We start from the raw sequence: 12,551 nt of genomic DNA, 5'->3' as shown, positions 1-12,551 counted from the left end.
TTTTGTTGTCAAAATTTTCAATCTTATTTTATTTTTCTTATTTGAGTGCAATTAAAGTCATAGCTAATAATATTAGATTATTTATGGTGAAACTTCTACTTTCTTTCCCTTCTTTAAAAAAACTTCAGTCCCATTTCACTTTGTTATAATACTCATTAGTCTTCATCTCTCTCTCTCTCTGTTAGATAAGCATCTCTCTCTCTCTCTCTCTCTCTCTCTCTGAAGTCAAAATGCATCTCCATCCATCTCCATCCATCTCCATCCTCCTCTCTGTTCTTCATGATCACATTGATCTTCATCTTAATCCATATTCCATTATCCGTGCATGCCACTGACGAACAATGTCTAAACTGCAGCAAAACCTTCCAGTGTGCAAACATGCAGAACATTGATTATCCTTTCTGGGGAGGCAACAGACCTGACTACTGTGGTCATCCGGGCTTCCAACGCGCAGAATCTGACTCTGTTTTTCGGCTGCAGCCAAATTCCAGTTCTACAACTGGGCAGTTCTAGGCAGTTCAACTGCAGTGTTAATGGGATTGATGACAGAAATTTTTATCTGACTAGAAGCACACTATTCTCCAAAAGTATGATAAGTTGTTTTTCAAGTGTCATAGTTCCAGTCTTTCAATTTGCAGCTCAGGCTCTGGAGGGTAATTCATCTTCTTCAACAAGTCTAAAGGCAGCTCTTGATAGTGGTTTTGGGTTGCAGTGGTCTGCAAATAGTGATCTGTGCAGTCAATGTGTCACATCGGGTGGGCAATGTGGGTATGAATCGGGTTCAAGCTCATTTACTTGCTTTTGCACAGATAAAGCTTATGCATCCTCATGCTCTGCAACTCAGAATGGTATGTGCAATTTTATTGGTTCTTTTTTGGGACCATAATTCGCCTTCAACAAGCTTTTTCATAGAAGTTTTCTTTCTTAAAGTCTTTAATTTTCTTGAAATTTTCCTTTTTACAGATTGTTTTTAGAAATTCATGTTGTTAATTTGCTAATATTTTTGGTCTTGCACATATTTATAATGGAACTTGTTCAGTAAAATTTGATTAAATCACTGTCTGTATTTTCTTATTATGCCACTTTCTGTTAAAAGCTTAAATCTGAGTGCACAATAAAACATACAATACACCTCACGATATCTCAGAGAGATTTAAAGTTTATTTCTCCATAAAGTTTTTACCAGCCTTAAAATTAAGGTGATGGCTTTCTAATAAATGTATGTTTTGCATCTAAGAAGTAATAAGATAGGGAACCAGATTCTCTATCCCACTCTCCTCTGTACTCTTGTTCTAAATCACTTCTCTATCACTCCATCTATTTTTCTAACTTTGCAGTATGAACTTGCCAGCCACAAAGTTTTACTTTATGTTTTTTTTTTTTAACAGGATCAACTAAAGGGCTCCAGATTTGGTTGAAAATTGGTATAGGAACTAACAGGATGTGTTCATTTCTGTTGGAGCTAGCAATATTCATAGAAACTGCCATGTTTTTGAGTTTTCAAACCACTCCAATGTTGTTCTGTTAATTAGATGTATATCTAGAGCTAATTTCACATTTTCTATTTTCAACAGCTCAGAGCTTTCAAGCTCATAATCTTCATGAAACTCAGATATTTGCCAAAATTGAGACAGTGGAGGTAAGCTAGGCATTGACATTATAATTGAATTCCTGAAGGAAATGATATGTTCTATTTTGCTGTTATATAATTGCGACTGTAGTGTATAGATGGAACTATCACCATTAACCTTAGCCCCAGAAAAAAAAAAAGCTATTTTAGGAAAACCACTAATTTTTATGTTAAGAAAATAGAAATATTTAATAGTGAGGGAGTGGACACCAAATAGTGTACTCTAAACATTAGATTCAATTTAGAATTTCATGCCTTGGAAATGTCTGAGAGGGGAACCAATGAACAAAAGCAACCATTTAAGAAACACTTTCACTCCATGGGATATTATGGTGGTCTCTTTACATCAAAATTATTGCTACAAATGTGACAGTTTGATTTGGAGACTTCTGGACGCATACATGGATGGATTTTGTGTATGAATTTTTTGTCGCTGTTTTGTATCATCTCCTAGGTGGATAGTCATGATTAGCTCATTGTTTGAAAATAAAGCATCTATATTCCAATGTGTTTGAAAATAAAGCTCCTAGGTGTATCATCTCCTAGGTGGATAGTCATGATTAGCATATTGAGATAAAGCATCTATATTCCAATGTATTTTGACTTTTCCTGCCACTTATCTGTTGTGAAATTATCAACTTAATAGTGCTCGTTTCATACAAATGATATTTCTTGGATATTCATTGTTTGAAGAGTAAAAACATGTTTCCTCGCATATGCAATCTTAAATCTGTCTCCTTCATTTTAATCAGCATACATCAATTGCACATAGCATGCTTCACAAGTTTGATAGTTTGATAGTTGGTCCAAATGTATCATTCATCCTAAGAGTGCCTGTAATGCTTCTCCGATACACTTTTCGATCTAACTAAATTAATAACTAATACTAATAATTTTTGCATCCTACTTCCCTAAAGTTTCTCTTACTCCAAATAATATAATTATGTGAAGTTATCCATGGCATCTAAGCTCAGTAGTATCACTTAGCCACCTTGTACCCAAATCCCCTAGTCTCTATTGTCTAAATTTTTGAAATCAAATCTCCACATTTCTCTAAGGGGATCATCTCTTACTAGATCTGAAGTCAGAGTACCAGTCCAATGATTAAATTCCAGCTTCATCATCAAACATAAGATTATAACTAGTAGGAAGCCTTCAAGAAATTAGGAGGCTAATGAGTATGATCATCAATGGCATCTAGTCTGATCAAACCTGAAACAAAATAGATTATTTATGACATGAAAAGGAGGTTTAACGGCCCAAGGAAATTTACCCTTCAGCATCTTTTCCATGCTCTTAATTTACAACGCTACCGCAGATGCCCCTGATTAGAGTAACCGGACCTGGGAACCCAATTAGTATTGTGTGTTGGGCATGAAGTGTTTGAAGAAAGGGATGAAAATGGGATGTATAAATTACAGTTGATGATTATTTTGAACATAGTTCAATGGGTTGATTCTTGATACTGTAATTAATGGGTTATAGAATGGAAATAAGTTATTTTTCTCTAGTTTAAGTACTTAACTATAACTGTGTCGGGCACTTTAAACAGAATTGTGATGTCTTCTCTTTTAAGTAATACATCTAATCTTTTCCCCCAAGAAAGATCTTCATGAATCTCATTTACTAGGGAGTTTGGACATCCAACAGAATTGCTACCAAGGCCCCATTCTTCAAATAAGATCCATTGCATAAAAACTGAAGATTTGAAGCCCTTTACCCCTACATTGTACACTCTACACACTTTGATTCGTTTCATATCCCCTCTTGAGCTGCTTGAACTTGTGCTTGGATGTTTTCTAGGATTGACCATAGTGAATATGCACTTCAAGTATCATCTAAAATTTCTGCTCTCTCAGTTGGATTATGGATTGCTGATTGTGCTTTTGATATGCTATCAGCTTATTTGCAACAGCCATATACTAAAGGAATATCATACAATATGTTTTGGGGAATGGAGGAAAAGAATTTTGATGTTCTTCTGTTTGAGAATATTTATTTTGAAGTTATTGAAATTGCCATGTGTTTTGAGCTAGATACTGCAGATCTATGTTTGTTGAAAGCTGTTAATGTCGCAAACATACATAAAGTAATGCAAAACCAGCACATTCCTCTAAGTATGGATATATCGAGGGAGATAGTAAACACTCCGATAAAAGTACTTTCTTGTTGCATCCATAATACTAACATGACTAGAGCTAACATATTGTTTCATCTTACTGAAGTGAGCCCCTTCCATCTTTTAGTCTTTGGAAACTTGTTTTCAGATTTGATGAATAAATATTTGCTTCACAAAGGCAATGTCATTAAAGGAACATCTAACAATACTCGTTCAGATGATGACTTTTTGATGCTTCTGCCTACTGCCCGGTTGTACTTACAGTCATCTTCCATGAAATATGGGGAGCAGTTTCAGATATGTATTGGAAATATATCTTCTTTCTATAGCAAGATTCTCTTGAGCAGTTTCTCAGACTGGAAGAGCTATGTTTCTGGGGACATATTTAAGCTAGAATGTACTGAGTTCTTGTCTCCATCTATGGAGGAACTTCTTAATCTTGTCTCTGACAGTCTCTTGGGAAAGGCAATTCTTATGCTTCGGTACTACTTTTCCTTGAACAGAGATGCTGTGAAATTGAAAAGGCGGTTGAAGTTATTTGATTCTGTTTGTCCACATTCTGGTGCACATGACATTATCCTAGATTGTGATGTTAGTGAGATTGATGCTTATTCACTTAACCAGTCTTTAAACCTTGTAAATAGAGTTGTTGCAAAGATTTACTTTTGTAGGATGCTTTTATTTCAAAAGGATAATCAGATTCAGTCTCTGCCGGGGGAAGATGGGAATATGAAGGAGATTCATTCAGAAGTGAGATCTAATAAAGAGGACTCATCAAGAATTCGGTTTATGAACATATTGGTGTGGACTTGGCAGTTGATTGTCAAGAAATTCCCCTCAAAGTCTGAGGACTCTGGAAAAGTCATTGGCACAAACTATTTCTTGTTCATGTTTTTGGAGGCCTTCATTCTAAGAAATATTCTAGAGTTAACTAGAGAGATGCATAATTGTCTTATCAAATTGAATTCTCTTCCATTCATTGAACAATTGGTGAGATTGTCTCTTCTTCATAGGTTTGAGGACCCTGCAACACTGAAGATGCTATGAAGTGTTCTTACTTTGCTATCTGATGGGAACTCAAACAGTTTACTGCTTCAGTTGCTGCTTGCTCACTCCCAGTTTGCACCTACCATACATTATGTTTCCAAATCATCTGGTGGTTCTCAGTTTGGTGTGATCTTTAAGCCTATGTCCAGCATTTTGAGATTACTTGTTGTTCCATCTACTGATCAAAGTGCACTTAATGTGGAAATGAGTCCACAAAATACATATGAACTGAGCATGAAACGGTTGGAAGTTGTTAAGTTACTTAGGGCACTGTTTCATTTCACGTCTCAGCAGTGTGGTTTTGATTTCAAAAAAGACATCAGTGTGAATTCTAGAGAATTGGTTTTCTTGCTTCTGTCTTCTTATGGTGCAACACTCAGTGAAGTTGACTTGGAAATATATGATCTCATGTTTGAAATTGAGTCTGCTAGTGAATCAAATTCTGGAAGCATTGCTGAGATGGATTACCTTTGGGGAGCTGCTGCTATAAAAGTAAGAAAAGAACGAGAACAGGAGCAGGATCTGTCATCTGTTAATATGAATGATGTTGAAGCAGTTGAAGAACGCCGAAGAAGTCAATTTAGGGAAAACCTCCCTGTTGACCCCAAAGTGTGTGCAACTACTGTGCTACATTTTCCTTACGATAGAACTGTGAGTGAGGGAACTTTATTCTTGTCCAAGTATCGGCATGATAATTCTAAGGTATTTGTCTGACTACAGTGAAGCTGAACTCCTCTTATGGCATATTCACCCAAAAACTCCTCTTATGGCATGCTGCAGTTTTCAACTATTTGTTTATATAATTTGTTATTGTCATTATTGTTGTTGTTATTATTGTTATTATGAACTTATCCATGGCCCAGTTGCAATTCTGATTAATTTGTTGATTTTATTCTACGCAGACACCTTATGTAAATGTTGAGAAAATACGAATATATGATCCTGTTTTCATATTGCACTTCTCAATTCATAGTCTGTCAATGGGTTACATTGAGCCTATGGAGTTTGCTAGTTTAGGGTTGCTCGCAATTGCATTCGTTAGCATATCTTCACCACATGATGAGATGAGGAAATTGGGTTATGAGGCTCTTGGAAGTTTCAAGACTGCATTAGAGGTACTTCTGTCTTTCATCAAAATTGCTGTTTATGGAATATGCTGTGAATACTGCAAAATTTTTCATAAATTTGGGTTGTTATTTGTTCTTCCTATTGTGTGTGTAATGTTAACAATTTTAGCTGGAATGAGGCTGCATTAGCGTTCAGTGTGCGATTGTGGAAGCACTTGCTTTTAGGAGGGTCAAAGTTTTGGAGTTTGTAGGAACATCTGACTACACCCCAAAACTCAACTCTGTGTTGGTGATCTGTTTTCTCTAGTTTGCTCTACGCAAAAGCATGCTTACATATACATATAAGTAGATCAATCAATAGGGCCAGCTAAGCTTTGAGGCCTGCCTGTTCAACCCATACAATTCCAGGCCAATATTAAATTGGGAATGGGCTGATTTGGACAAAGTTAGGCCCAAAAGTGAATTCAGCTGAGTTTGGGCAATAAATAGCTCAGCGTGTCCAAGGCCTGGCGCATTTTATATAAATGTACAAGTGATAATTTGAAGTTCTAATTTATTTATTTATTTTTATATTAGCCTAAAAAATAAAGAATTGTATATATCTTTTTTTTTTGGCCAATACATAATGACATAGATACATATGTGTTACTTAGAGAATTTGTATAGGAAAATATTCTATGTACATAAAATGGAAGAGAGAGAGAGAGAGAGAGAGAGAGAGAGAGAGAGAGAGAGAGAGAGAGAGAGAGAGAGAACATAAAATGGGAAGTATTCTACAAAACTATGTATGAGAATTTAATTATTGTTAAGTCAAAATCATAGATAAAAAGGCATTTTTGCCCATCCCTTCTCCCACCACCCTGTCCCCTTCTTTCTGCTAGCTTTAACACCTTGGCTTTCATCACATGCAAGCACACAAAATTTGTCCACAGAGTTGGAAATCCACACACACACACATATATATAAGTGCCATATTGGAGGAAAATAATATGAACCAGAGTGAGTGCAAAAAAGTTTAGTGCATATATTTAGTGTGCCGCTTCCTTCTCGGCACGAATCAACCACCTGACATGAATCATTAAAATACACATCGCCACATTGGTTGTGAAAAATGAATTAGAGAATGTGGCAATGGTGATGGGTATTTTAAGGGGAAGGGGTGGGGGTGGGGGTGGGGGTGGGGGTGGGGGACTAGGGTGGGTTTGGGAGGCAGTAAGGGTGGATTCAAGTGGATCGGGCGTGGCGACAGGAAGGGATATACATGCACAAATATGGCTTCTTCTTCCCCTCCCCCCCTTGTTTTTGTTCGATCAGTAAATAATTTCCTATACATACCTTTTAAAACAAAAGTTTCCATTTAATGACTTAACGTTAATGTATTTGTCATTTACATTTCCAGCTGCTGTCATCCAGTATTTTGTAGTGTTGGAGGAACCTTTTTTTTAATTTATTTTATTTTAAATTTCAGCTTAATTGTTGTAAACATATGTGGTCTGCCTTTCTTTCTTTCCCACGTTGAGAGAGAGAGAGAAAAAAAGATGCATAATTTTCTTTTATGCGTCAAATTATCTGTGAAGGTCTTTAATATTTCTCTGTTTTTGTTATTAGTTTTCCTTTAGTATCTGTAAGTTCTTTGTTCATAACGATTTCAAACTATTTATTACAGAGGTGTCAAAAGAGGGAGGGTTTAGTGCGACTTCGGCTTTTGTTGACGTATTTGCAAAATGGTATAGAAGATCCTTGGCAGAGGATTCCTTCTATCATTGCTATGTTTGTTGCAGAGGCTTCTTTCATATTACTGGACTCTTCACCTGATCATTATTTAACCATAAGTAACTTTTTGTTGCGCTCTCCGAGGGTGAATGTGAAGGTATCTGCTTTCTGACTGCAAGGAATCAGATTATGCTATTTTCATTTAGTTTAGCAGTTGGCCTTATAAGGTTTATATGCAATTCATTCATTTCTATTATTCATTGACAAGAGTCATATTCAATTAACTAAGAAATAGCTATATAATTCATGTCCTTTCTGCGTGTAACATGGATCAATTCTGAATTCTTATAGTATTTTTCGACTTTGGTTGCAGTGTATACCATTATTTGAAACTTTTTTTTGGAGCAACACTGTGAAGTTTAGGACACTCAGACTTTGGATACTTCGTCTCTTGTATGCTGGGCTAAATTCAGATGATGATGCTCAAATATATATCAGGAACAACATCCTTGAGATTCTACTGGCTTTTTATGCCTCTCCGCTTTCGGATTATGAGTCAAAGGAATTGATCCTTCAGGTAAATTCTAACTTTGTTTCTCATGCTTGTTACAAGGTTGCTTTGATTTGTGTAAAATATTGATTCACAATCATCACATTGAGGAGAGGTTTTTCTTTCTTCCCCTTTCTATGTTTGTAAATAAACTTAGAATCCAATTATTATTATTTAGCTGTAGCGATTTCCACTTGTTAAAGTATATGGTCTATATATGACTGTTACAACTTTATGCAGATATGTGCATGGAGATGTAAAGCCTGTGAACTTTTTGCTTGGTCCGCCAGGGACACCTGATGAGAAAAAACTGTTCCTTGTTGACCTTGGATTGGGTAAATTTTACCATATACATTTGTTCTCTGCAGTACAAATATAAGACACAGTACGATACTGAATTATGCCAGTTTTTCATTATTCTGACAACACATTTTGACATGCAGCAACTAGGTGGCATGATGGTTCTACTGGTCTACATGTTGATTATGATCAACGGCCAGATGTTTTTAGGTAAGCTAATGTTTCAATAATTTCTTTTAGTTCCTTTCTACTAATGTTTCACTTACTGTTGTTCTTACTTTCACTACTTTAAAACCTAGGTACCCAGTATTTACAGCAATCCTATAAAGTGAGCGGGTCATTTCCATTCAAGTGGATAAATAAAAAATGGAGGGAAGGATTCTATGTAACTGCCATGGCTATTGCAGGAAGTAGATGGGCAATTGTCATGTCTCGTGGGGCAGGATTTTCTGATCAGGTTCAGTTATAATTTTTGGAGCTTTGCTCAGTTAGAAAGCCAGTTTTGTGGTGAAGAAAACTCATGGTAAATTGTACAAGACTACTTGGCAGTATAGGCATTTTTGGGAGGATTAAATATTTTTGGTTGGATGTGTATGGATGACAAATATTAGTAGTTTTATTTGTTGATAGCTGCGCATGGATAATAAATAGTTATGTTTTAAATTGTTATGCTAGATGGATGTGACTTGTGAATGAAAACTTAGAATAGTTGTAGTGTCGAATGTTAATGATTCAGTTAATTTGAATGATACTTTAAAATTATAGGTTTATTATGGATTGAATGAATTATTAGGAATTACAGGTGTATTGTTTTCCTGCTTTGGCGACTAATAATTAGTCGCGACATCCAAAATAATTTTTTTTGCAAAAAATGACAATTGCCGACCAAGAGTTTTGGTCGCAAAAAATACATCTATTGCCGACCAAAACAGCTCTTGGTCGTGGAAACTCACTTTTGCCGACAAAAAATTTTGGTCGCGAAAAGTAACAAATGGCGACCAAAATTTTTGGTCGTGGAATGTCACAATTGGCGACCAAACTTTTTGGTCGTTGAATGTGACTTTTGGCGACCAAATTTTTTGGTCGTGAAATGTGTCAATTGGCGACTAAGATATTTGGTCGGGAAAATATCACTTTTCGCGACAAAAGTGTTTTAGCGACAAAATGAATTAGTCGCGGAAATTAAATATTTAGCGACCAAAAATTTAGTCGGCAAATCTAACTTTTGCCGACCAACCAAAATTTTGGTCGCGAATTACTTTTGCCGACCCTCAATTGGCGACCAAAGTAGCAACCAAAAAAATTGGTCGCGGATAACTTTTGCCGACCAAAAATAGACTTTTAGCGACCAATTTTTTTGTTGCCAAAAGTGTTAATTCTTGTAGTGGAGGGATGCAATTTAAATAGGCTCAATTCGAACAACTTCCAACCCAAGATTTTTTAAGACTTAGGACAATATATTTTAAACTTTGGCATGAGTTTGGATAGAATTTAGAAGCCTTTGGGCTAGACTTGCATAAAGACACCATGCAACAGTAAACCTTACTATGTTCAAAATATTAAATATATATAAATTAGGGGATTTAGTTAGAGCCCCTCATAATAAAATTTGGACAGATTAAAAAAACAAAAAATAAACAAATAATTTTTTAAAAAAAAAACTCCAGGATTTAATCCGATTAACAAATCAAAGTCTATCTTTTAATTTTATTAATTTAAACCCTAAAATTTTAATAAGATTTCAATTCCAATTTTTTTAGACACAATTAACGGGAAGGGGTATTTTTGACATCAAACATCATTATGTAAAAAATGTTTACAAATCCATATTTAATAAATAAAAGAAATCAAAACCCACCCTCTCTTCTCCTCATTACCTACCGCTCATCGCTACCAACAAGCTACCACCGCCCACAACATCTTTACATCCACCATTGACAATCCTCTTTCAGGCCCTCAAGTCCACCACTCCCCACCTCTCTTGCCATCACTTCTCTCAGATCCACCATGGTTCACCCTCATACGCCACCGCCTCACTCAAATCCATCACCCTCTACCCTCAAATCTATCACTGTCTCCCTTAAGGTTCGTTCGAGATGTAGGTTGCCTTTTTGACTTTTCGTTATTTTAACCTGGGGCTAAAAAATTTCGTTTGGGATAGGCTTTTTGATTTTTTTGACTTTTGTGAAATAAAAAATGAAATGATTATGGTTTTGATGTGACATTTTGTCTTATTGGGTTACAAAGCCTATTTTATCTTTTTGTGGCTATTTTAGCCAAAAAGCCTCATTTTAGCTTATGCCAAACAAAAGTTTAGATTCGCTCCCCATCTTCATTTCCTTAAATCTGCCATTCCCATCCACTACCTCTCTCAGATCTGTTTCCCTTCTCCATCGTCTCCATCGTCTCCCTCAAATCCGTTGCATCCTCACTCATTTCCCTCAGATATGTCAATCTCGTCACCATAATAAAACCTGTTAATCTGTTAATCTTGTCAAAGAGAGTTGATATTTTGTAGATCTGGACAGTCTCAATTGTTGGAATCGATCCATCGACCAAGACCAATGGAGGTAAATGTGAAGAGAGAATGGAAGCAACTGGCGTGCTGAAGAAGTGGAAAGAGAGGGAAGCGACAACTGATTCGGAAAAGAAAGAAGGGAATATGGAACATCAGATATAGAAGTAGAGTATACTGGTAGTTGTGTAGAGATGATGAGACATTGATGAGGCTTTTGGGAAGCTAGTGAAAAGTTAGCTTTTAGCTTTTAACCCATTTTGGGTCACATTACTTCTCTTATTTTTTACACACAAAAAGATAAAAAGTCAAAAAAAAAGCTGAAAAACTAACTTTTAACCAACTTCTCAAATCAACCCTGAGTAAGCTTGTCATGACCCGAACCCGCCCCCGTGGGTTAAGGACATAACCGGCAAGTAATCATGAGATTACCTACGGCCTCAAACCAAACCAAACGTATTTTAACAGAGTTAACGGGGGCCAAACGAAAGCAATTTAAAACTTTGTCCATAGAGCTGTGCTTACATGGCACATCATAACAAGCCATACATATGTACATTAATAACTCATAACAGAAATACAGTACCATGAAGTTCTGTACAGACAAGATCATCCAAAACTAAGTCAACCCATGAAAACTATATACAGACATGTTCAAAGACTTCGCAACATGACAACATAAAACAAAATGATAAAAGGCGAAGACGAGTCTTGTGCATGAGACGCAAGGGCTGACTCTTCAAAACCTTTGTTGTTCCACACATACTTTACTGGGGATGAGTTTGGACTTCTCTTGGCTCACCTACAAACACATGAATGAGCGTGAGCGATAGCCCAGTGAATAATATCAAATAAAGGAGTTATACAAACGGTACGTAGAACAACATGCTTCAAACGGCCTTGGGCCCAATTCATATTTCTATTTAACATATATATATACACAATTTAAGTCAATCGGCCTTCAACCCAATCATTTATGTCAATCAGCCTTCGGCCCAATCAGTTATGTCAGTCGGGCTCCGGCCCAATCATTTATGTCAATCGGCCTTCGGCCCAATCATTTATGTCAATCGGCTTTCGGTCCAATCATTTATGTCAATCGGTGTCCACCATTCAAATTAATGAACTTACAAAACTTACATAAAAGTAAACAATTGGACAACATCATATTTCAAATATCTTGTTAAGATATTACTCACAATGATCGGCTTGTGGATTTGCCCTAGAGCTTGACCCTACACATCATATAGCACATATGGGTCACAAACGATTCAATCCATTCTTTAATTCACATATTCCTCTTTAGGCTTCATTCTTATCTCTTTAACTCAATTACAATGCTTAATGCATGCCTAAGAGTGCTTGCAAGTGAAAGAGAACGGAAAACGAAACACAGAATACACTTTCAAAATTTTAGAAAATAAGGTCCCCGCTCAAGCGGACCCATTAGGTCTGCAAAAGTGCTGGCTGTACCGAATTTACACTCAAGCGTGAAGTCTGGCGCTCGAGCTAAAGGTCTGTCTACATAGCTCCCCGCTCGAGCATGAACTTCTCCGCTCGAGCAGACACCATGTCTGCAAAAAGTTCTGGAAGCATGAATTTCTCGCTCG

The 12,551-nt window shown here is 36.4% G+C and overlaps 1 protein-coding gene across 1 annotated transcript; it reads left to right on the top strand.

Annotated features, from left to right (window-relative positions):
• Positions 1 to 356: 356 nt before the first annotated feature.
• Positions 357 to 9,100, top strand: LOC114272687 (uncharacterized). Its single transcript, XM_082877754.1, has 9 exons — positions 357 to 848; positions 1,389 to 1,424; positions 1,575 to 1,639; positions 5,699 to 5,911; positions 7,530 to 7,733; positions 7,950 to 8,153; positions 8,367 to 8,461; positions 8,570 to 8,636; positions 8,726 to 9,100. Exons 1-7 carry the CDS (start codon positions 590 to 592, stop codon positions 8,424 to 8,426), a joined length of 1,041 nt encoding a protein of 346 aa, XP_082733880.1. The 5' UTR covers positions 357 to 589; the 3' UTR covers positions 8,427 to 8,461; positions 8,570 to 8,636; positions 8,726 to 9,100.
• Positions 9,101 to 12,551: the final 3,451 nt, after the last annotated feature.

The sequence above is a fragment of the Camellia sinensis genome, chromosome 7 (assembly GCF_055761805.1).
Source record: "Camellia sinensis isolate YWXY chromosome 7, ASM5576180v1, whole genome shotgun sequence".
Lineage (NCBI taxonomy): Eukaryota > Viridiplantae > Streptophyta > Magnoliopsida > Ericales > Theaceae > Camellia > Camellia sinensis.
The sequence above is the reverse complement of the archived record's forward strand: the minus strand, read 5'-3'. Positions and strand labels throughout refer to the sequence as shown.